Source organism: Mustelus asterias, chromosome 2, assembly GCF_964213995.1.
Source record: "Mustelus asterias chromosome 2, sMusAst1.hap1.1, whole genome shotgun sequence".
NCBI classification, from domain to species: Eukaryota; Metazoa; Chordata; class Chondrichthyes; order Carcharhiniformes; family Triakidae; genus Mustelus; species Mustelus asterias.
In genome coordinates this window covers 92257760-92283411 of record NC_135802.1, presented here as the reverse complement: position 1 = coordinate 92283411, position 25652 = coordinate 92257760, and the positions used below count along the sequence as shown (strand labels likewise).

Genomic DNA, 25652 nt, shown 5'->3' with positions numbered 1-25652 from the left:
ACACCATTTTATGGATTTTGTATTGTACTTATTAATGTTAATTTTAGAATTGAACATAGCATTAAATGTATCAAATGAAGTGTTCCCCCCCACCCCACAAATCTTTGTCATTTTATTTGGCACACTTTACAACACTTAGCAACAGAATGTACTATACTATTCTTCACTCAAGATATTAGAAATCAATGAACTGAAGAAGGAACTGCAATAGTAACTCTTGTATGTTGAGGTAATTATCTGTCGGTTTATTGACTTATTCCAAGTTGTGTCTTCCGAGAGCAATGAAATCTTTTTGTATGGTTTCAAAATGAAGTTTTGAACAATTCCCCCATCAGCCATTTTGTGAGATTAGAACACACTTGTTTAATATTAACATAACTTTCTTTCTGCTCATATATTGACAAATTGTTCAGATGAGGAATAATGCATGGAAATCTTTTTTATTACAACTGTCACAATTCCTTAGGGTCTTTGTCAAGGATGGAATTTTACGGACCCTCCCACCAGTGGGATTTTCTCTTCCTGCTGAAGTCAATGGACCTTTGAATGGCCTGTCGTATTTTCCAGCCCCACCCCTCTGTTGCAAAGGTGCCTTTAAATTCCACCACATAAGATGGCTGCCCACATCACCATGTATTAAGAAACTTGCCTGTAATGTTAAGTTCATCATAGAATCCCTATAGTACTAGAAGTTATTCGGTCCATTAGCCTGCACTGACAACAATCCCACCCATGCCCTATCCCTGTAACTCCATGTATTTGCCCTGCTAATCCCCCTGACACCAAGGGGTCATTTAGCAAGGCCAATCAAACTAACCCGCACATCTTTTGGAGGAAACTGGAGAACCTGGAGGAAACCCACGCAGACATGGGGAGAATGTGCAAACTCCACACAGACAGTCACCTGAGGACAGAATTGTCCCTGGTGCTGTGAGGCAGCAGTGCTAACCACTGTGCTACTCCATTAAAGGGCTCATCTGAGATTTTAATCCAAACCCCCTCGCATGCTTATCGACTGGAATCCCTAAGCGAGATTCATACTCCTAGATTGCATCCATATGATGCAGAGGCATCAAAGTGTGCCAGGAACAGATCCTAGCTGAAAAAAATCTTTTCCATGTCTTCAAGAAACCTCATACAAAATCATTGCCTTTGAAAAATAGAAACTCAGATTTTCTTTATTTTTAATCTTCTTTGACCAAAATGCACAGGAATGTCACGTATTGAAAAGGTGCTTCTGTTAAATTCCTCGTTCATCTATCATCTATGATTTCAACGATGTGAACTGGCTTCTTATGTAAATAACTTACATTTCTGGCAATAATTATACTGAAGGAAGCCAGCTAGTCTAGATTCTAGATTTTCCTAGACAGTTTAATTTGATGTTTGTCCCATTATTAAAAATACAATTAACTGACATCATTTTCTAACTTTCATTTGTTTCTATTTCTGAGTCACATCCACAAACAAGCACAAGGTCTTTGAAGCTTGATGAAATTCTGTCCTCCATCCCAACTTTCAATGTGACCATGTTCCATGGAAACACTGAATACAAGGGGATAGGTATCAGCTTCTGTGATGAAGAAGGCTGCTCAATATATATGGGTCAATTTTTCTCCTTTGTGGTAGGAATCAAAACTTGGGCCATGTCCAGACAATACAATGTTATCCCGCCTCCCACCCATATTTTCCCATCTGACTGTCAGGCTGGAGTCGGGGCCATGAGCTCCGACAGTAAGGTGGAGGCAATTGGCTGCCAAGGCAGCCAGATTAGAAGTTCACTTTTGTTCACTGGGACATTAGCCCAGCTCTTTGATGTATGTGAAGCTCCCCTAACCGTCACGTGCACACCCCAACTTCAATAATCCAACCATCATTCTGTACACTCCCATCGCTTTCCACGGCCCCATGCACCCACACCCCATACCACTTCATGCTCCACCTGCCCACTCATGACTATCCATTATGTATAGAATTCTTGAGTCCTATAATAACATTGGAAAATCTTTGAGATGCTCATGAAACTATCAAGATAAACAAACACTCAATCAAAAACCATTTTAAAAATAAGCCCATTAAGTGGTCATAAAACTGTCAATGGAAATAAACTGACAATCCCCTTGATAACTGTGCCAACAATCCCTGCTGAATTCAATACATTAATGGATTTCAAACTGCCAAGCATTCATAAATGGGTTTAATTCCATAATTGTATAAACAAAGCCTCCAGAGTTGAATACATTCAAACCTTTGAAGTCATTGAAGGACCTCAGCCATCTGATCAAGCTTAAAAATAGGGTAACAGATATATGTTTTCAATTAAAAGATTAAATCACAGGAGACAACTAACAGTCATAGCTGAATGTCAAAACTGTTCAACACAGAAGAGCACTTTACCCATTGGATAATGTACTCTAATGTATCTGAGCAATTTTCTGATTTCTCAATGCTGTCAATATAATCGTCACTTAACTTTTAAGAACAAAGCCCTTTCATTAATATTTATTACTTGTGCACACTTCACCTTTGTTGATGCAAAAAAATACACTTGACAATAAACTGGTAGTAATGCTTATCTAAATGAGCATCACAATATTGAGTGATAGATTATAAGGAAGATTAATGTTGCCTTCAGCAGGCATGGGAAAAGATTATTGGGTCAAAATAGTGTTAGACTGCAAATTAAAATCTAATTCCATTTTGTAGTCATGATAATATGATCTATTTCTCTGAAAGTTTTACACTGTTATTTTAGGTACATGTTAAAAACTAGACAACTTCTAAGGTACTTCTATGTTATTCTGAACATAGATTGGTTGGTGCAGACTCGATGGGCCAAATGGCCTCTTTCTGCACTGTAGGATTCTATGATATACCTCACATCTATTTAATTGCAGTTCAAAGATCCCCAACAATGGCAGAGCAGAAATAATGTGGAGATGCCAGCATTGGACTGGGGTAAACACAGTAAGAGTTTTAACAACACCAGGTTAAAGTCCAACAGGTTTATTTGGTAGCAAATGCCATTAGCTTTCGAAGCGCTGCTCCTTCGTCAGATGGAGTGGAAATCTGCTCTCAAACAGGGCATACAGAGACACAAAATCAAGTTACAGAATACTGATTAGAATGCAAATCTCTACAGCCAACCAGGTCTTAAAGATACAGACAATGTGAGTGGGAGGAGCATTAAGCACAGGTTAAAGAGATGTGTATTGTCTCCAGACAGGACAGCCAGTGAGATTCTGCAAGTCCAGGAGGCAAGCTGTGGGGGTTACTGATAGTATGACATAAACCCAAGATCCTGGTTTAGGCTGTCCTCATGTGTGCGGAGCTTGGCTATCAGTTTCTGCTCAGCGACTCTGCACTGTCGTGTGTCGTGAAGGCCGCCCCTTGGAGAACGCTTACCCGAAGATCAGAGGCTGAATGCCCGTGACCGCTGAAGTGCTCCCCCACGGGAAGAGAACAGTCTTGTCTGGTGATTGTCGAGCGGTGTTCATTCATCCGTTGTCATAGCGTCTGCATGGTTTCCCCAATGTACCATGCCTCAGGACATCCTTTCCTGCAGCGTATCAGGTAGACAACGTTGGCCGAGTTGCAAGAGTAGGTACCATGTACCTGGTAGATGGTGTTCTCATGTGAGATGATGGCATCCGTGTCGATGATCCGGCACGTCTTGCAGAGGTTGCTGTGGCAGGGGTGTGTGGTGTCGTGGTCACTGTTCTCCTGAAGGCTGGGTAGTTTACTACGGACAATGGTCTGTTTGAGGTTGTGCGGTTGTTTGAAGGCAAGAAGTGGAGGTGTGGGGATGACCTTGGCGAGATGTTCGTCTTCATCAATGACATGATGAAGGCTCCGGAGGAGATGCCGTAGCTTCTCCGCTCCGGGGAAGTACTGGACAACGAAGGGTACTCTGTCCACCGTGTCCCGTGTTTGTCTTCTGAGGAGGTCAGTGCGTTTTTTTGCTGTGGCGCGTCGGAACTGTCGATCGATGAGTCGAGCGCCATATCCTGCGCGATATCGAGTGCCTATCTTATGAGATGCCCTCATAAGAACAGGATATGGCGCTCGACTTGCACAAGAGGCCAAAGTTGGAGAAACAGAGGTTTGGATGGAATGATTCCAGGGCTGGAGGAGAGAAGACCAAAAGCACAAAGGAATTTGAACACCAGAATGGGAATTGTAAATTTGAGGATCTGAGGGAAACAGGAGGCAATATAGGTCAGCAAGGACAGAGAGGATTTGGACTGCCCTTTGCCAAGGAGCTGAATCCCAGTGAGCAAAGAGCTGGTGAGAGTTAAGATGTGGACTGGGGGACTTGGATTTTACAAGGGTGGAAGAGAGGAGACCAACCAGGAGAGAGTTGAAATAGTGGCGTCTGGAGGTAACGAAAAGTTGGATGGGAATTTGAATCTCGAGGTGGGCAGAGGAGTGTTATCATTAAGGCAGTGGCTGTTAAAGGGCTGGAAAGTGAACAGCCTTCATGCTAGAGAGAGCAGGGGACCAGAAGTTCAGCGTTGGGGAAAACAAGAGGTTACGAACATGCATGGTTCCACTCGGAAAGATATGGGAATGTGTTCTTTCCTTTGAATGACGTGCATGTCACTCTTTGAGCAAGAGTTCCGCTATTGCTCGGCTCAAACCGATCACATTGTCAGATCGCATTGAAGGCTCCGCTTGTGAGCTGGCTTCAGTGAAAGTTGTTGAGGGAAGGGGACAGTGCTGCGGATGGGCTGTCCGGATGGAAAGGCTGCCTGTGTGTAAGTGGCTGTGAAGTCACGCAGTTGCAATGCGAAAGACGAGAAACGTGGGACAAAGGTGACATTTGACTTGCCCATGCACAGTGGAGAACACATCAGACAGGCTCCACAGTAGGGTGACTCCTTGCGCTTCACCGTGAGAGGATGATATTCCTTATTGCAGTTGGACATGCTTTCTCTCCGGCAGGCGAGGGAGGTTGCCTGAGAGCAGTGAAGAAAGCAGATATATTGTAAAAAAAAGTGATTTGTTTTTCATATTCAACTGTGTGTCAGGCGTGTTGGTTGGTATTTCTCGGGAGAATGCTGGTGAGAGCACCATGTGCACCAGGAGTCAGATCATTGCCAGTCTCTTTGTACTCTCTGCCATGGAAATAGGATTCGGCATCACCAGCGTAACCCTGGGCGCAGTCAGCATCGGGAGGAGCCGAGCTCTCCAACTCCAGCTCGGGGACTCTTCACCGGTATGGAGTGGGGTCTGTGTACGTTGCAAACTGTTTCTCTTGGCTTTCTTGCATTTGCGTTTAAGTCTCGGTGAATAATGTTCGATCTTGCACGGTCCACGGGTTTGCATCAAGGATAGTAGGAGGGAGGGGTGGGGGGGAGACACTGAAAGCCCGCTTTTGGTTGTGAAGTTTTAAGTCAAATTAAAGCGAATCTGAATTTGCAAAGAGGAAATGGGCAAACCGAGAAGTCAAACACGTGCATTTCACTTCTTAAAGTTTAAACAATTCATTTATTTTGTTATGTAAAAATAGATGGCATTGTATGATTTGAAAAGTGGCTGCTCCAAATCTCATGCACTGTGTATAATGTCAATGTGAAACGGAGTGAAACTCTCCGGCAGCCTCCTCAGTGCAAGTATGAGTTGAAAGTGGTGCAGATGAATATAAGGCTTGTATTTGCAGTGTTTGACTAATGCTACAGAGAAATGACGAATGTCCGCCCTGCCTGGGACAACCACCTGAAACTGACCTGAACAATCCCGTACACTGAGCTCAGCCTCTTCCACCAGACCACAATGTACCCTCACACTGGCTGGGGGGCACATCTCGGATTATTACATCTGGTTTGAACACTGCTGTCTGCTTATATCGTTAGTATCTTGTAAACTTTTACCCCGTGTCTAGTTAGGTTCACACGAATGATCTTTTTTAAACATCTGGGAAAAGTCGGAAGCCGCCTAGGTACCCACACTTCAGTTGTTTTATTTTTAAACCTCGGATCAAATTGAGACCAATCTTTCGGGCAAAACAGAAACTGTTTGAAACCGGATTGGAGGGGGACTGGAGAATTTATCTCTCTCTCTGCTGAACACAGTCCCCGGTTTGAAATCCTCATTAAACAGTAAAGGAAATGGTATTCCAACTATCCACACAAACCGAGCCGCTGAGTATTTCCAGCATTTTCTGTTTTTATTTCGGGGTTTCCAGCCTCTGCAAGTTTTTTTTTGCTTCTGTGGAGCTGCATCCTTCTCCCATGGGCAGAATCCCATGTTATCCAGCCTCCACTCATTTAAATATATTGAACAGAATGCCAATTGCTTCATGGATCTGATGATTTATTTTTGGACCAATTTTGTTTGGATTACAATCTATTTTGGGAGGGCTGAGTTTTCCATTGGGGAAAGACTGATGGAAAGTATTCAGGATCTTCAATGTATTTTGGAGGGGCAGTTGTGTCTTGTTTAATTATCATTGGGGATGGGGGGAGGACAGTTTCAAGATAGAATGGCTGATGTGTTAAACGGTTCTTTAATGGACTTAATGTTTATTCTCAGCACCTGACTAACACAAACTGCAGTCATTGGCTTCTATCGAGGGTTATAGTTACACTGTGCCACCACACTGGAATTGGTACCTATTCGCAATGTGTACCTGATTGTAGCAAAGTCCTCCCGCACTTTTAAGCCTGGTATCTTTCATGTGTTAAAATTCAAGGTGGCATAGTTTTCCAAAGGGCTTCTCAGCCCCCATGCTGCAGAGAGTCAATTTCAGAGCTATGGGGCTTGAATTTCCCATGGGATTCAGGATCCATACATCGGGGCCGAATGGAAATCCTGAACCTGCACTTTCCAGGATCGAGGTTAGTGGAGCAATCTTCCCGGAGATGCTCTTCTATCTTGCTGCCTCTATGCTCACTGTTCCACTAAGGATGATTGTTAGGCATAGTGCAATCCATTCAGAGGGCTGACGACTCTGAAGCCTCAACATCCCCATCAGGAGAGTGGGCACTGCTGCGGAGGTTGGGGACTGCAAGGACGCCTTGGGGCGCAACAGTGATTAGCACTGCTGCCTCACAGTGCCAGGGAACCGGGTTCAATTCCCGGCTTGGGTCACTGTGTGGAGTTTGCACATTCTCCCCGTGTCTACGTGGGTTTCCTCCGGGTGCTCCAGTTTCTTCCCACACTCCAAAGATGTGTGGGTTAGGTGAATTGGATTAGCCATGCTAAATTGCCCCTTAGTGTTGGGGGTTAATAAGGTAAATAAGTAGCGTTATGGAGATAGGGCCTGGGTGGGATTGTGGTATGTGCAGACTCAATGGGCCAAATGGCTTCCTTCTGCACTGTAGGGATACTATGAATTCTATAAATAACATGGAGATGTCCAGAAGGAAAAAACAGTAAAACTGGGAAATAAGGATGCTGGTCTAAATTGGTCTTGTATGCTTTAAAATAGAACACCAGTAAAACAGGGAGAATACTGGTCTGAACTGTGCTTTCTTTCTGGGTGCCCTCAAGGTGTAAATTTAAATGAGAAATTTAGAGGGGTCATCTTAGTAGGCCCCCTCGGATCAAGAGGGAAGACCCTCCAGCGGGAATGTTTAGGCCATGGATAAGGCTTTTCCTGCTGGTGGGCTCTCTTTGCGTCATGGAGCCTGCAGCTCAGATGATCTCCTAGCCTGCTGCTGGGAATCGGGCTCCATGGATCTGGTGACCTCCAAATATGATGGGGCAGGCAGCAGAATATCAGAAATTTCACAAAATCACCCCAATCGGGGCCTTAAGTATGTAAATTGTCAGCCCATTTCCACTCAGTGGACAGATGATCCTGAAAAACTTTCCCAGCAGTGGAATAACAATGTGGAGCATTCCCAACATGACTCCCACACTATTTTCCCGGCCCTTCAACCTCAAAAATCGCTACCACAGGTCTGGGAAAATTCAACCCATATTGTCCTCCTGCACCCTTAGAAACTGTGTGCTAAAACAGTCAGGTAATAGATGAAAAGTGGCAGAAGTGAATATGTTTTTTATCAAGCACAGACTTGGTATACAAACAGTTAAAACAGACATGTATGTTGAAAATACATTACCTCCACTACATTTGTTAAGTTATTTTAATCAAATATTTATGCCCTGTTGTGCTTTGTGAGAATGCATCATAGTAATTTATCCTTATCCAATATATAACCAGGTAATATAACATGGCAATTGCTGATTATTGAAATTACGATGGATAACATATTACGCAAAAGACCTCTTTCACTTGCAGGGCAATAATCCTTATAATAAAACAAAACTTACATTAAAAACAGTGAATTTTGCAGTGATAATTTTAAGCTATTCAATAGGGAATAATTGCTGCAATGTATTCTCACAGTTACAACAATGAGCAATTATATCCAGAACGGCAGCAGGCCACAAACTTGAAGATTCGTAAAATCTAATATGTCTTTTCCTCTTTCCAGTTTTTAATCTGTGGAATATGTGGAATTGTCTGCGCCAAAAAGAAATCAGGTCGCATAGTGAGTGATTTTATTTTTCAAACATCCAACACCAGTTCTGCAAACACTACAAATGTCAACAGCCATCACATCATTATTTCACCATCGCTTCTGTTACATTTTCTCTACAGTAAATGCAAAGTGACTAATAAACATACATTCCTTCTTCTTCTTCACTCCCTTGCCACACACTGAATTATTCTTGGAGAAAGTACTTCTGCATTGTGTAATTGTAGCAATTGACTAGTTTCACCTTAGATACAGAATTTAGATTTTTATAAAGAAACAAAAGTGCTGCTTTGGCAGTGTAATTTGTTTCACTAAAAAGTGAAGAGAAGGCAAAACAGATATTAGTTTTTCTGCCGCATTCTGACCTCTGATTATGCTTGCTTGATGCTATGACAATGTACCGTTTGCAGCCCATATAAACCATCTAGCAAGTGGAGTCATAATATTTGGAAATTTTAAGTAAATGCCAATTACACCAGCACAGCCCTTTGATACTGAATTAAAATCATTTTAATAATGGTGTAATTCTTGGATATCTATCTAGGAGCTGATTAGTATTATTTTACTCAGGTGACAGCAGCAATGGTGTCACATTCGTGACTAGTTGTGGTCTTTTGAAAATTATTATTGTGCAAATACATAGAATTTGATACATTAATTTTCCAAACTCATCCCTTGTGAAAGCATTTCTTTGAATAATGTGACAGAATGTTAAATTTTCAGTGGTTGGGACAGTTAATGATTAAACTTCAATAAAATCATAACTTGCTTACCTGATATAATTGATATTGTCTCTCAGTCGATGCATTTAAAGCCAAATGGAGTTTTAATAAGATAAAAACTGCACTGAAATATACTGAATTTCACATAGAAATAACGCATATGATGATGAGAGCTAACTAAACTGTATTCACAGGGCTACGTTCCCTCTGTCCAGGGGGAAAAAATGGAAGATATGTATAAACTAATATAATTTTATTTTGCCTGAATTGGGTAGATATGATCAAAAATCCATTCAAATGCACTTGCATTGAACTTTCATTTTGGGAAATGTACGACACAATCTTATTATTATGAAGGGTGGTTAATTTAGTGTATCTTCGCATTAGCATTGCTGGAGTCAGAACACTATCCCATAGACAGAGAAAATTACCCACTGAGAAGAATGATGCTTCAGATGGGGCTGGCATCAATTCCACTGGGAAGTTTTTGATCGGGTTTATTGGGAGGGATTCGTCTGTAGCCACAAATGTCATTAAAAACAGAAGGGAACTGTGGGTAAGAGAACAAATCATTGTAACCATTTAAAATAGGATAATTCTGATTAATTTATTTTTAAAGTGCTTTAAAAACTTGTTTATCATATCAAATGGTAGAATTTCTATTTTGCCTTCTAATTTTATTTCTAGTTTGCTGACGTGGAGACTGATTTTAATTCTTCCTGTCTCCTGCCAGATGATATTATTTTCTGCCTGTTGTATCTGTGGACTGATCGGAGGAATATTAAATTTTCAGTTTCTGCGGGCAGTAGCAAAAAGGAGAGCAGTCACTTTCCCCATACACATCGCTTCCATGTCAATGGCATGCCTGGGCATCGTGGGCTGCACTCTCTCTGCCTGGCTCACCTGTCGCCTTGCCAGCAACGAGCAGCAGAGGATGTTCCTGGAACGAGACCACTCATTGCATCATTCCCACGAAATGACAGACAAAGTATGTAAGATTTGCAATTGAGAATATTTGATATACATAGATTTTATGAACTTTATTTTGTTTTCTCCTCACTGTAGTAAGGTGGTAGTTCATAAACTAGAAAACTATATTTGACTTTGGAATGCTTATCCCTCGACATTTCAACTCAACTATGTTTATAGGAATTTCAGGTTATTTTGTACAGTCCATTTTATATCATTATAGTAACTATATTATCTAGCTGATCTTTGAAAACAGCAATTGTGTGTATAAGGTCTTGCAAATTAAATCCAGCATATTGTGGTTGTAGCAAATAAGTAACGTTATAGTAAACCAGTTGCCGAGTCATAGAATTGTATAGCATGAAAGAAGGCCATTGGGTTCATTGTGCCAATGCCAGTCTCTTAATCCCACTTGCTGTCTTAGTTGCAAATCAAAAAGCATTAATCAACATGACCCATTTTTATTCCTGTTGTTCCCAATTTTTAGGTTCCCTTCTGCTTTTGGGTTAACTTTCAGCATTTATTCTTCTACTGAAAGCCAACAGGCCAATTTATAAGCTTGTGCCATTTCCTTCACCATTATGATTCATTTCTACCTCCTACTCATGTTATTAGAATTCCAAAACTGTGGTATTCCTGGCCTTCCTTTCCTCATAAAATTTATAGGCCACAAAATTTGATTGTGTAGTATTTTCAGTGCAACGGGTGCCATTTCACATTCAAAATGGCATTTGTTGTGAGCTGCTGCAAGTCCCTTTGAAAACTGCCACCTTCAGCTGTGATGGCAGCAGTCTGAGACTACGTGGCAACAAACTGACCTTGCACGATGCAGACTGAGGTTCCACTGCAGCGCTTTGATGTTGGGTGGTTTCTGTCTGTGCTGCGATGGAAACTAAGGTGTTGGCCATTGGAGCCTGCATCATGGTTGGGTCCACAATGTGTTAATAGAGGTGGGAAAGATGGGCTCCAATCTTTGCGCAAAGCTATGTGCAAGGATGGCGCTGAACTCCTCTAAGCTTCTTGACAATGACCGCAGGCCCTCCAGTCGACGTATTAATAATCAAAGCAATTCATTGTGCATACCCATCACTTTTTTTCATATGGCAGCTCATCAAAGTGCTCATCTGAGTCCTCTGCAGCAGAACATGTTGTGAGTTCATCCTCCAGCAAGCTGGCATCAGTGCTTACCTTTACCCCTGCTTGGATTGCTTCCCATTCATCCCCAGTGTCTCACCATGCACAGATTCTACTTCTAAACTAGCTCATAGTGTGTGACAGTGCCAGTATCTGAGCTGGTAGCTGTGAGTGTAAGAATGTGTAACAGTGTATTATCATCATCGGTCTCTTTTCAGGTGAGTTTACTTTGTGCAGGAATCATGGTACGCCTACAATGCAGAAGGAGGCGATTCGGCCCATTGAATCTGCACCGGCTCTCCAACAGAGCATCCCACCCAGGCCCTATCCCCGTAGCTCCACACGTATATACCCCACTAATCCACACATCTTGGGAAACTAAGAGGCAATTTAACATGGCCAATCTACCTAACATTTTTGGACTGTATAAGGAAATGGGAGCACCCGGAGGAACCATACGCAGACACGAGGAGAACGTACAAAACTCTAAACGGACTGTCTTTCAAGGCTGGAATTGAACCTGGGTCCTTGGCGCTGTGAGGCAGCACTGCCAGCATGTCTTCCTCTTTGATATTATGTTGCTGTGCTCTTGTCTGGGCAGTTGCAGTTCTTGGCTCTCTGAAAGGGGTAAGGCACAAAGATAGGTTGCAGTGAGGGAAAGGGACGCATGCTTACACCATCTACAATTTGTGTATGAAAAGAGATTCTGGGATGAGAGAGAAGTGGGATGTAAAAAGGAGGAATAGTCATGAGCATACAGTCATCTTCAGTGCTCTGGCACAGTCTCAGTCATAACCGTTCCCGTGATGGTGAGTGCTGTCTCCTCCATTGGGGTGAGAATTTGCAGCTATGACTTTCCCCGATGGTTATTTGCTACTGCCTACAGTTGTGTGCCACAATATCCTGTGAGAGAGAGAAGACTTGAGTCAGTGAGTGTGACAGTGGCTGGGATTTCCCGGCCCTTTCCTCCGGCAGGATCTTCTGGTGCCGCCGAAGGTGCCTTCCCACTGTGGGTTCCCTGGCGGTGCCGTTGACAAGCAACGCTAATGGTCATTGATTTCAGCAGGACTGGAAGATCCAGCAGCCAATTGCGAGCCACCTCTGCTGCTGCAAAACCCACCATGGTAGGAAGGCCGGAAAATCCCATCTAATGTGTTTAGATGATGTGCCTGTCATGATTAAACAGCTGGGAGTACATGCAAGATAGGAGATGTGGTTATGATGCTTGCAGCAGTTTGTGAGGATGAGGTGAAGTTGTGAATGTGACACATGACTTGTGGGTGATGGACATTGTTGGTAGGTATGTGAAGGGGTTGGGTATATTGAACAGTGTGTGAGGCTGGTTATTCAATCGTAAGGATGTAGCATTTGAACATGCATTCACTGACTTTTTATCATTCATCTGAGATCAATAAATATCTTGCAACATTGCTTCCAGGTCCTCAGGGTTAAACTGCTGACATTGACTGTACAGCTCTCCCACTGCCTTTGCAATATTTGCCTGGAAGGCCTCCTAGTCCCATGTGAATAGAGCATTGCTCCCCTCCTGACCATTGGCTGCACCAAAGCCTGCAGCACTACGTTGGATAAGCTTGGAGGCCGCGCTTACACATGATGCACCATTTCTACCTTTCTCAGGACAAATTCAGTCAGAATGACTCCTAGAAAGCATTGCAGTCAAAATACATCTCCCATTCTAAGCTAACTTTAAATTGTGCAGGCTATCCTAAGAAAAGTGATCGGCAGAGAAACCAAGGGCAAAGTTCAAACAGGGCTATCGAGAAAATATTGGGAGCAAGGCAAACAATGTTAAAATGACAAGCTTAAAAGATCTGTACCTTAATGCACGGAGCATTTGCAATAAAGTGGATGAACTAATCGCACAGATAGATGTAAATGAGTACGATATAATTGGGATTACGGAGACGTGGCTGCAGGGTGACCAGGGATAGGAATTGAATGTCCCATGGTAGTCAATACTTAGGAAGGACAGACATAAAGGAAAAGATGGTGGAGTGGCACTGCTGGTTAAAGAGGAAATTAACACAATAGTGAGAAAGGATATTAGCTCTGACAATGTGGAGTCTGTATGGGTAGAGTTGAGAAATACCAAGGGGCAAAAAACATTAGTGGTGTCATATATAGACCCCCAAACTGCAGTGGTGATGTTGGGAATGGCATTAAACACGAAATTAAAGATATATATGATGAGGGAATATCGGTGATCATGGGTGAATTTAATCTGCACATAGATTGGGCAAATCAAATTAGCCATAATGCTTTAGGGGAGGAATTCCTGGAGTGTATTCGGGATGGTTTTCTTGACCAATATGTGGAGGAACCAACTAGAGAGCAGACCATCTTAGACTGGGCACTGTGTAATGAGAAGGGAATCATTGCCAGTCTAGCTGTACGAGACCCCTTGGGGATGAGCGACCATAACATGACAGAATTTTTTATCAAGATGGAGAGTGGAGTAGTTGATTCGGAGACTAGGGTGCTGAATATTAATAAAGGAAACTATGAGGATATGAGGCGTGGGTTGGCCTTGATAGATTGAGGAGGGTTACTTAAAGGGATGACAGTGGATAGACAACGGCAAACATTCAAGGAACACATGGGGAACTGCTTTATTCCTGTCTGGCACAAAAGCAAAATGGGTAATAGGGCCAATCCATAGCTTACAAATGAAGTTAGAGTATCCGATCTAAGCAAGAAGCATGTAGATTGACCAAGAGAAATAATAGTCTGAGGATTGGGAGCAGTTCAGAATTCAGCAAAGAAAGAACAAGGGATTGATTAAGAAGGGGAAAGTACAGTACGAAAGTAAGCTCGCAGAGAACATAAAGATTGACACTAAGTGTTTCTATAGATACGTGAAGAGAAAGAGGTTGGTGAAGATAAATGTAGGTCCCCTGCAGACAGAAACGGGGGACCGTACAATAGGGGACAAAGAAATGGCCGAGCAACTGAATACATACTTTGGTTCTGTCTCCACAAAAGAGGACACAAATCAAATGCCAGAACTGTTGGAGAATGCAAGATTTAGTGAGAGGGAAGAACTGAGGGAGATCAACATTAGTCGAGAAATGGTGCTGGGAAAATTGATGGGATTGAAAGTGGATAAATCCCCAGGACCTGATGATCTACATTCCAGAGTACTTAAAGAAGTGGCTCCAGAAATAGTGAATGCATTGGTGGTCCATCTTCCAGGATTCTATAGACTCGGGAACAGTCCCTGCAGATTGGAGGGTAGCTAATGTCACTCGAATTTTCAAAAAGGGAGCTGGAGAGAAAACAGGGAATTGTAGACCAGTAAGCTTAACATCGGGAGTGGGGAAAATTCTCAAATCCATTATCAAGGACTTTATAGCAGAGCATTTAGAAAGCAGTGGCTGGATCAGACAGAGTCAGCATGGATTTCTGATGGGGAAATCATGCTTGATAAATTTGTTCGAATTCTTTGAAGATGTAACTAGTAGAATTGACAAGGAGGAACCAGTCGATGTGGTATAATTGGACTTTCAGAAAACGTTTGACAATGTCCCGCACAAGAGATTTTCATGCAAGATTAAAGCGCATGGGATTGGGGGAAGTGTATTGAGATGGATAGAAAATTGATTGGCAGAGAGGAAACAAAGAGTAGGAATTAATGGGTGCTTTTCAAATTGGCAGGCAGTAACTAGCGGGGTGCCACAGGGATCGGTGCTGGAACACCAGCTATTCAGAATATATATTAATGATTTGGATGAGGTAACAAAATGTAACATCTCAAAGTTTGCAGATGATACTAAGTTGGGTGGGAGGGTAAACTGTGACGAGGATGCAGAGATCCTTCAGAATGATCTGGACAGGTTGGGTGAATGGGCAGATCAATGACAGATGCAGTATAATTTGGAAAAATGAGGTTATTCACTTTGGAAGCAAAAACAAGAAGGCTACCTGAATGGCTGTAAATTGGGAGAGGGGAGTGTGCACCAAGACCTGGGTGTCCTTGGATACCAGTCACTGAAGGTAAGCATGCAGGTGCAGCAGGCAGTAAAGAAGGCAAATGGCATGTTGGCCTTCATTGTGAGAGGTTTCAAGTACAGGAACAGGGATGTGTTGTTGCAATTATACAGGGCCTTGGCGAGGCCACACCTAGAGTATTGTGTGCAGTTTTGGTCTCCTTTTCTGAGGAAGGATGTTCTTGATCTCGAGGGAGTGCAGTGAAGGTTTACTAGGCTAATTCCGGGGATGGCGGGACTGATGTATGAAGTGAGATTGACTAGGTTAGGATTGTTTTCGCTGGAGTTCAGACTAATGAGGGGGGATCTCATAGAGACTTATAAAATTCTAACAGGGCTAGACAGGGTAGATGCAGGGAAGATATTCCCGTTGGTGGGGAAGTCCAGAACTCGGGGTCACGGTCTGAGGATTCAGAGTAGACCATTTAGGACAGAGGTGAGGAGACATTTCTTCACCCTAAGAGCGGTGAGCCTGTGGAATTCATTACCACAGGAAGTAGTTGATGCCAAAACATTGGATGTATTCATGAGACAGCTGAATATAGCACTTGGGATCAAAGGTTATGGGAAAAAGCAGGATTAGGCTATTGAGTTGGATGATCAGTCATGATCGTAATAAATGGCAGAGCAGGCTCAAAGGGCCAAATGGCCTCCTCCTGATCTTCTATGCTTTGTGCTAGACTCTCGTCATTTTGCATTTCCTGCTCAGATTGCAGTCCCTCACGAGTAGCCTGAACACTGGCTGCACTCCGCAACCATGCAAATAAGCAGACAGCTCAACATTTGTGGCCGGAATTCTCCCAAAAAATTCTAAGTGTCGAATTCGCGTGAAAACTAGAGTAATTCATGCTGGCTTTTTCAGTGGGAGTTCAGAGAAGAATCTCTCACACTCTGTGCATTGCAGAGGCCACCAGTGTAAATATCATTAAAAAGTAGGGGGCGGGGGCTATCCCTGCTGGAGAGGCTAAAATCAGCGCACTGAGCGGGCCACTGCACATGCGCTGATCTGTCAGTGCTGAGATGGGCGCAAGCGCGGTGGCCCCATACTGATGGCCTCCCGATCGTTGGCCAGCTCGATTGCTGGCCAGTCCCACGATCCCTGCATTGCCGGTCCTCCACTCCCCCTCACAGCCTGATCGCTGGCCCCTCGACCATTACTCCACTGTTAGCTTGGTGGAACGTAAGCATTACTTTGTTTTAATTGATGTCTCCTCTCCTATTCTTTGCAACCTTTGCAAAAGATGTTCGCCATTACAGATCTGGGTCTTAGAACTAACTTTCTCTATTTTAAAATGAGACTCAAATTTTGTTACAGTGGAGTGGCACACGTTGGTTTGCCCCCTGATTTTTTTCCTCTTTCTTGTACAGAATCACCACACTTTGTTCAGTGCCTCCTACTGACAGTCCGGGTGAGATCTGTAATTCACCATGTGAGGAATCGCAGGTGAGACTCCTAATCCCACCACTGCATGGCATGGCACGTTGCTTGTCTTCCTTTGTATCATCCAGCAAATTACACATCAGTTGATAGGCTAACCACAATACCTTCCAAGTCAAAGGCTGGCATTGTGTTTTGAGTTTAGCTTCTTTTCATCTTATGTGCAAGTTACACAGTGCGCTTGTCAGACCACACTTTGGGCAGAATTCTCCCATTTTGTGACAAAGTGTGGTGATGTGTGGCCATGGTGACACCTGTCCTGCCAACCAGAGTGGTGGGATCCCGCGCTAGATTCAGCGCTCGGAATGTCATTAATAACGCACAGGCAAATTCCCCTCCGTCTCCTGGTGGGCTGACAGCTGATTCGTCCACCGGCCCTCAGCTAGCGCCATATTTAAACACCAGGACTGCACATTGATATCGCTTTCTCCAGCCCACCCGTCTTCACCAGACCGTGCAGGATGTCAGCAACCCCGAGAGAAAAGTCTAGCAGTCTCAAGAAGAAGTCTGCTCATCGGTTCAATTACCTTCCCCCGCGCCAATCACCTGTGCGGTGCCTGTGCCTTACATGGATCTCTACCCACCGCCTCTGGAGTGTCTGTACATCCTCATGCATTCCCTTTCTTTGACGCCCCCCCCCCCCCCCCCCCCTCTGTTTTGTGAGCTTTTCATGCAGCTTTGTCGGGATCGAGTTTCCCTCCCCTCAATTTTTCTCTTCCTTCTGCTGTTTGCCTTCTTCATCCATCTCCTTGCCCCTCTGCCTGCCATCGTGAGTCCTTGCCCTACCCTCACGCCTCATTGCACAGCCCTCCTTCCACATTCTCTCCCCCTCATCTTCATCAGACCGTCACCATCCCTCCACCCCCTCCCAACCTGGCCCCCAAGTCCTGGTCGAACTTTGGACTTTTGTTGCAATGGCTGCATGAGTCCTGCAGCATTGTTCTGTTGAGATAGATATTGGTGTGTGGAACTGGGGGGGAGGGAAAGAGACTTCAGTACTCCCAAAATCCAAGTGCAGTACTGAACCGAGATGGTGACACAGGAGGGTCCATGGGTTCAGCAGCACAGTGCTGTCCATGAAGACCAGCTGGGCATGGAGATGGAGGGCAGGAACTGGTCCCAGCAGGATGGTGAACAATGCATCAGGAGCAGCACAGATCTATGACAGAAAGGCTTTCTTGCACTCATCCCGAAGTCTCATGCGAATAGAGGACCACCTTGTGCACGCCACTCTTTAGCAATCGGGTTTGACACTGGCGTGATTTCTCACTGGCATGGCGCAAGATTGGCAGGCCTGATGGAACTTCAGCCAGCAGATGTTTTAAGGAGCATTCATGAGATGCAAATGATGTTTGATCATCTCACCATTAATCCACCATTGGGAGATTTGTAATGTGATTTTATGCTGGTGAGTTTCTGACTTTTTGTGGCTGTCGCCAAATTCTCTGTCTGGCCACCGAAACCACCACGAGTGGGTTGGGAGAATTCCACCCTTTGGCCAGAATTTTACCGCCCCACAAGAATCGGAGCGGGCGAGGGTAGGATTTTACAATTTTGGGATGAACAAGGTTGTAAAATCCCGCCCTTTGTTTCCCTTGCCTAATTCTAGCCCAACCTCAGTCAGAATGATCAAACCCCGGAGCTGGTGTAAGGAAGGTTCAAAAATTAATTCCCATCTCAAACTTGGGTGACTTGAGTTGATTAGGGAAATCAGGAGAAACGTGTATGTACTAAAATGTGAAGATTGAAGTAATGTTATGATTGATCAGCTTTCATCTAAGTTCCACTTGTTCATTTGAACTATAAATGAATGTTCTATTTTTGTTGGAAGTGAGATGTATAGAATGTGTAACAGTCAGAGTTGTTTAAATGTAGACATGTTAGAATTGTACCAATTATTAGAAGATTACATTAACTGTAGGTCAGAATGAACTAATCAACAAACTCACAGGAATGCATGGCTTTGGCATATCTGGCTCCTGAAAATGATTGTTCACAGTGATAACAAAAGATGCCACTCACATAGACATAATACTCTAATGCTTTGCAGGCAGTGTATAAGTCTGGTGTAAGTATTGATAGTTTGTTTATCCAGCTCTGAAGAGCACTACAACTAAATTCCTAACAAAGTATGGTTTGGTTTCAACAAAGGAAATTGTGGTTTAACGATGTTGTTCTGTGAGTTCTCTTGAACTCTACAATAGAATTTTGTGAAGGTATTTCTGGTGGGGAAGAACAGTCACTAGAATATATGAGAGGTTGTGAACTGTATCTCTTCAGAAAAAAGACAAAAATAATGTGTGCCTGTTGCTTTAATATAAATACATTTGACATTTATGCTCAATGGAAATCTCCAACCATAAAAGATAAATGCAAAATGAGTTGCAATGACTGAAAAATATTTAGCCCAGATTTCCATATCAAAACAACAATGAAACAAATAGCTTTTGCTGCTATTTATGCACAAATCATACAACAACCCCACTTGGAGTACTGTGCTCAGTTCTGGTCGCCTCATTACAGGAAGGATGTGGAAATGATTGAAAGGGTGCAGAGAAGATTTACAAGGATGTTGCCTGGATTGGTTGGCATGCCTTATGAAGATAGGCTGAGGGAGCTCGGTCTTTTCTCCTTGGAGAGACGAAGGATGAGAGGTGACCTGATAGAGGTGTACAAGATGTTGAGAGGTATAGATCGGGTGGATTCTCGGAGGCTTTTTCCCAGGGCTGAAATGGCTGCTACGAGAGGACACAGGTTTAAGGTGCTGGGGAGTAGGTACAGAGGAGATGTCAGGGGTAAGTTTTTCACTCAGAGGGTGGTGGGTGAGTGGAATCGGCTGCCGTCAGTGGTGATGGAGGCAAACTCGATAGGGTTTTTTAAGAGACTTCTGGATGAGTACATGGGACTTAATAGGATTGAGGGTTATAGGTAAGCCTATATATAAGCCTAGGTAGGTAGGGACATGACATAGGGACATGACCGGTGCAACTTGTGGGCCGAAGGGCCTGGTTGTGCTGTATTTTTTTCTATGTAACTTCAGACGGGAGACAGATGTGTGGTTAAACTCAAATATTAAGAAGTTGCTGTCTGGGTTTACTCTACTTCACTGTTAACAACATTTAGTTATCTGCCCCACCAGTGAAATGCCTCAAATGGCATGAAGTTACTGTAGTTGCATAGTAGATGTGAACTACATTCACTGTGGAAAGTTAAGTCCTGTCTATCTCAGTTGGAGAACCATTTCAACACTGTAATTAGCAATAATTACTGTCTATCAACCTGACTGGCACTGAAAATTAACAAGTGCAAAGTATGGATTCTCATTCCTCAGATTTAATTGTTGATAGAGTTTTAAAGAATGTAAAATGTTAATTTTAACGTTACTTTTCCTTTTGATCTGTTTTATTCCCTCTCATAATCAAAACCTTTTGATTTGATTTATTATTGTCACTTTTATTAGCATACAGTGAAAACTATTGTTTCTTGCATGCTATACAGACAAAGCATACCATTCATAGAGAAGGAAACAAGAGTGTAAAATGTAGCGTTACAGTCACAGCTAATTTCTTTCCGTCTCTTTAATTCTGTTTCTATACCTGATTTGGCATTCAATTTGCCCATTATCATTCATACTGTGAGGAAAATACAAGTCATAATTTTATTTTGCAATATTGTCATATTGGAGGTCATCCAAAGGAGATTCACCAGGCTAATTCCTGGGATGAGAAAGTTGTTCTATCAAGAGAGACTAAATAGTCTGGGTCTGTATTCCTTGGGGTTTAATGAGTGAGGGATGGCCTATTTCAAACATATAAGATCCTGAGGGGGCTTGACATGGTAGATAGTGAGATGTTTTCACTAGTGGGAGAGTCTCAAACAAGGGGACATAGCTACAAGATAAAGGGCCAGTTATTTAAAACTTAGATGCATTGAAATTTCTTTCGCAGAGGGTGGTGAATCTCTGGAATTCTCTGCGCCAAAGGGTGGTGGAGGCTGGATCATTAGAAGCATTCAAATGGAGGTGGATAGATATTTGATTGATTGAGGGACATGGAGAAATGGCACAGAAAAGGAGTTAAACCGGCATAGATCAGCCATGATCGTATTGAATGGCAGGACAGGCTTGAAGGGCCTGGTGGTCTACTCCTGCTTCTATTTCTTGTGTTATATTGTTATATACTCAGAAACAAGCTTGTATGGGTGTGACCGATATAATCGAATTGGAGATAGAAGGCTGCAAAGGTCAAAATATCAATAAAGTAGGTGTGAAGTCAAGTGGATTGAAATGGTAATGAACAGAGTCAGGAGAGCTTGAATGGGAATTTACATAAGGCAAGTAAAATAAGTGGTATAAATTTGGCTGTTGTATTTCAAAAGGAACATATACAATTGGAAGTGTAAATAGATGAAGAAACATAGTGTAAGTTCAATTTTAAAATATAGTAGCCATAAAGTAAAAACAATGGTTGGCCAATTCTGGGAAAATGAACATCTAAAGGATTTCAGAAATAATAGTATATGAGATCAAAGGGAAAACATTTTTTAAGGAAACATTGAAGGGTGTGTTGGGTGGGTAACTATGAGATCTTGACAAAGATAGTGGGCGCGATTCTCCCAAAAAAATTCTCAGTGCCAAACTCGTGTAAAAACTGGAATAAATCCTGCTGTTTTTTTCAGCAGGATTTCAAAATGAATCTCCCACGCTCTGTGCATCACAGACTTCCCTAGATGAATCATGCTAAAAATCTGTGAGCGGGGCCTATTCCTGCTGGAGAGGCCAACAGTGTAGCACTGAGTGGGCTACTGCGCATGCACCAATCTGTCAGCGCCGAGATCGGCACATGCTCAGTAGCTCCGCGCTGCCAGCCCCCCAATCACTGGCCAGCTCAATTGCTGGCCAGCCCCACGACCCTGCATCACTGGCCGTACGATCCCCCTGCCACCTGATTGCTGGCCTCCTGGAGATGTCTCAGCCAGCCCTGACATCCCCCCACCTCGGTTTTTTCCCCCTCCCCCACCTCCCCAGCAATCCTGATCTCCCCGGCTGACCCCCTCCCCCCACCACCCCCAGCCCGATGTCCAGTCCCAATCGCTGGCCTCCCTCCCTCTGTCACGATCCTGACTGCAGAGTGGCAGCGGGACGCCCTGCCTCCCCATAAGGCCCCAACCCCTCTGTCCTCAACCCCTTGGCACCATCTGATATCCAGTGGGCAGTGCCAAGGTTCCCCCTGGGCATTGCCACTTTGCCCCCTGGACAGTGCCAGGGGCCAGGCTGGCAATGCCCAGGGGGCACCCCCCATATTCCCGACCCTCTGGGGGGCCTTCAGTGGGGTCTGGCCGCCAGTTCTCCATTTGTGGGAAGCTGTTGTAAACCTCACTGGAGTAAAATACTCCTGGCGGGGGCTGGGAGGTGGGGAGGAGGGGGGGAACGGGTGTCGGGAGAGGGTGAAGAAGAGGCTAGCGGCTCGGAGACTCCAGTCTCGAGCCCGATAATGCTATTTAAGTCGCCACTTATTCAGCTCCACGCCGATTTCTGGTGCAGAGTTGACACCAGAAATCCAGATGGAGATGCGCAGAGGCTGTGGTGCCCAGCGGGAAGCCCGCTATACGTCCTATGCTTATGTCTTCCAGCCTGCTGCACTTCGCCCCCAGTGACTCTTGGCTTCGCCCCCAGTGACTCTTGACAAAGTCTCTGAGTGCTAAAACTGATCTCTGAACATCAGTTGTTGACGCACTCAGAGGAAACACCTGTGTAATATTTCCCTTCGAGCGGCAGGGGCAGTTTGTGGCACCGGAATTTTATAAATTAGAAAATCTATGAGGACTTTTGCCATCAAAAGTGGGTTTAGTTCTGAGTTTACTTAAGCCACAATGTTTTAGGAAATGTTTGTAAACTGCTGTTAATGATGTAAAGATGTTCTCGTGGTTTCAGTGTTTTTTTTCCTTATGTTAAGAAATCTTTAATGTTAATATATAAAATCATCGCAATTGGTCTAAGAATTACTTATCTTAACTTCAAATAACTCCTCATAATACACAAATTGCAAATCATTGTGTCAGTTGATTCAAACTTACCTTGGGATTTGGGCAGCCAGGCACTTACCTTGCTATATTAATATTTCTTGCTCAGTCCTTGCACTGGTAATTGCACAATCCTACACACTGATTAGTTAGCCCTGTTGTCTCACAGCACCAGGGACCCGGGTTTGATTCTAGCCTTGGGTGACTGTGTGGAATTTACACATTCTCCCTGTTTCTCTGAGTGCTCTGGTTTCCACCCATAGTCCAAAGATGTACGGGTTAGGTGAGTTGGCCATGTGAGATTACCCCTTTAGTGTCCATGGTAAATGCGGGGGTTATGGGGATAGGGCAGAGGCGAGGGCTTGGGTGGGATGCTCTTTCAGAGAATCGGTGCAGACTCAATGGGCTGAATGGCCTCCTGCATTGTAGAGATTCTGTCCTATGGATGCAGGTTCCAGATATCCTGCCCACAATTTAAGAAACCTTCCACACAAAAAAATTAAAAACATAAATTGCAAGGGTAGTTTTATCTAATGGAAGATGCCATTAAATGCATTGTTACAGCAAATTGTGCCAATCAGCAAGTAATTTTGATTGAAAAGGGAGTCAAGGTTTATGGGGACAGGCAGGAAAATGGAGTTGCAATCACATCAGATCTAGTTGACTGGTGAAGCAAGCTCAAAGGGCAAAATGAACTACTTCTACTCCTATTTCTTATGTTCTTATTATTATAGCTACAAATGACATGTTTATACAGATTACATTATACATGCAATTGAAGGAGAGAGTATATAGCGCAGGGGCCGAGTCACAATGGGCAGAATTTTACAAGATTTTTTTCTAAATGTCCAGCTAGTGTGAAAACGGGAGAGTTGCTGATCCGTTTTTGGGTGAGTTTTCTCACCCAATCATATGCACTCAGTCTTTGAAAATATGGGCTAGACTGTTTCTAGCCGCTGGAGGCACTGGGCGGGGCCTAATTCACCAGACAGCCAGCAGCTCAACTCAGAGCCACAAACAGGAAAAGCGGGAAAAAAGCAGCTCTACTGACAGAACACCCCTCAGGACAGATATGCCTCCCCCCTCCCCCCACGGACATCGGTGACCGCCCCCCCGCCCAACATTACCGACCCCCCCTTACCACCACCACCACCCCCACACCCCGCCCCCGATGACTGACTATGGTGAACCATCGTTGGTTCCCACTGGATAGTACTGAGCCAGGGGCTGGCCAGTACTGCAAGGATGTACATATGTTACTGTTGGGTTGTGCTATTGTTGCTGTTGGGGTTAGGGTGGGGTTGTTACACCTTTGTACTGTAGTGTTGTGGCACATCCCAGTCGGGCTCCGCCTTCTGGGAGAGGTATAAGAGTCCCTGCTCTGGCCGGGACCCCTTCAGTCTGGGATAGTGTATATAAGTTCTGGCAGCTTCATTACAGTAAATAAAAGCCTTTCATTTACTGAGCTTCAGGCCTCGTGTTTGAGTAGCGCATCAATTTTATTTACTGTCGTTAAAACTCTCGTCGAAAAAAAAAAGAGAGAGAGTATGGAGCAAATTCTGAAGCCGGAATGCCTTACGCTAGATCCACGTGCGGTGGGCGCTTCTAACACCTTCGACCACTGGCTGAAGTGTTTCGAAGACTACCTGGCAGCCTCCGCAGCGGTCACCACAGATGATGACAGACTCCGGGTCCTCCATGCGAGGGTAAGCGACACTGTCTACCTCGCGATCCGTGCGGCCACCGATTATACTAAGGCCCTCGAGCTTCTGAAGAAGCGCTATATCAAACCACCCAATGAGATACACACTTGTTACCTCCTAGCCACTTGACGACGGCAGTCTGGCGAAACAATGGAGGAATATGCGAACGAGCTCCTACAGCTAGCCAGGGGCTGTGACTGCAAAGCTGTGTCGGCTGAGCAGAGCATGTACGACCTCGCCCGAGATGCATTTGTGGCCGGGGTCGGATCGTCGTACATTCGACTTAAACTGTTGGAGAAGGGTAACCTTAACCTTACCCAGGCCACCGAGTTAGCAGAGATGCTCGAGACGCCTCCAAAAGCTTAGTATTATATCCGGAGGACCATGTGGAGACAACGTGGCAGGAGCAGTCGCTAATCCCTCCTCGTCCCTCGGGTTCGAAATGCTGCGTAATGGCGTGCTCACACTCGGGCCAGACGACGGCAGCAGCCCCTGGCGGCCCGCGGTGCTATTTCTATGGAGGAGCGAAGCATACTCGGCAATGGTGTCCCGCTAAAGCTGTGTTGTGCACCGCATGCGGTAAAAAAGGGCACTATTCAAAAGTGTGCCGATCTAAACCCAGGAACGGCAGTGCGGCCTGCGATTCTTCAGAGCTCGGGTCTTCGTCGTCGAAGTCATTGCGGGGTTCGTCCACGTGCGAGACCAGGACGACGCCATTATGGTCGACGGAGTCGGAGGAGTATGACCACCAGGAGTCGCTGAGTTTGGCGTCCTCACCCACGTGCGACTAATGGGAGCGGCCATGTTGGTCGACACTGACCACGAACGACCAGCAGGAGTCCTCCTCATCGATTTCAGCTGCCTGCAGTGGCGCTCATGAACCAACGGTGGCGTCGATCATCCTGGACCAGGCCAAGCCTCATAGACTTGACAAATCTATGATGAATATCCAGGTAAATGACCACGTGATTTATTGTCTGTTTGACAGCGGGAGCACAGAGCTTTATCCACCCAGACACTGTGAAGCGGTGTGGACTCCAGATTCAACCTGCCAAACAGACAATCTCTATGGCATCGAGGTCCCGGTCTGTCACCGTGCTAGGGAGTTGCGTAGTAACTTTGAAGGTGCAAGGCACAGTTTACGAGCGTTTCAAGCCCCTAGTGTTGCC

The 25652-nt window shown here is 44.4% G+C and overlaps 1 protein-coding gene across 1 annotated transcript; it reads left to right on the top strand.

Annotated features, from left to right (window-relative positions):
- The first annotated feature begins 5074 nt into the window (after positions 1 to 5074).
- On the top strand, positions 5075 to 22414 carry tmem196 (transmembrane protein 196). The gene is made up of 5 exons (XM_078200497.1): positions 5075 to 5218; positions 8445 to 8501; positions 9945 to 10199; positions 20944 to 21047; positions 22279 to 22414. Exons 1-5 carry the CDS (start codon positions 5075 to 5077, stop codon positions 22412 to 22414), a joined length of 696 nt encoding a protein of 231 aa, XP_078056623.1.
- Positions 22415 to 25652: the final 3238 nt, after the last annotated feature.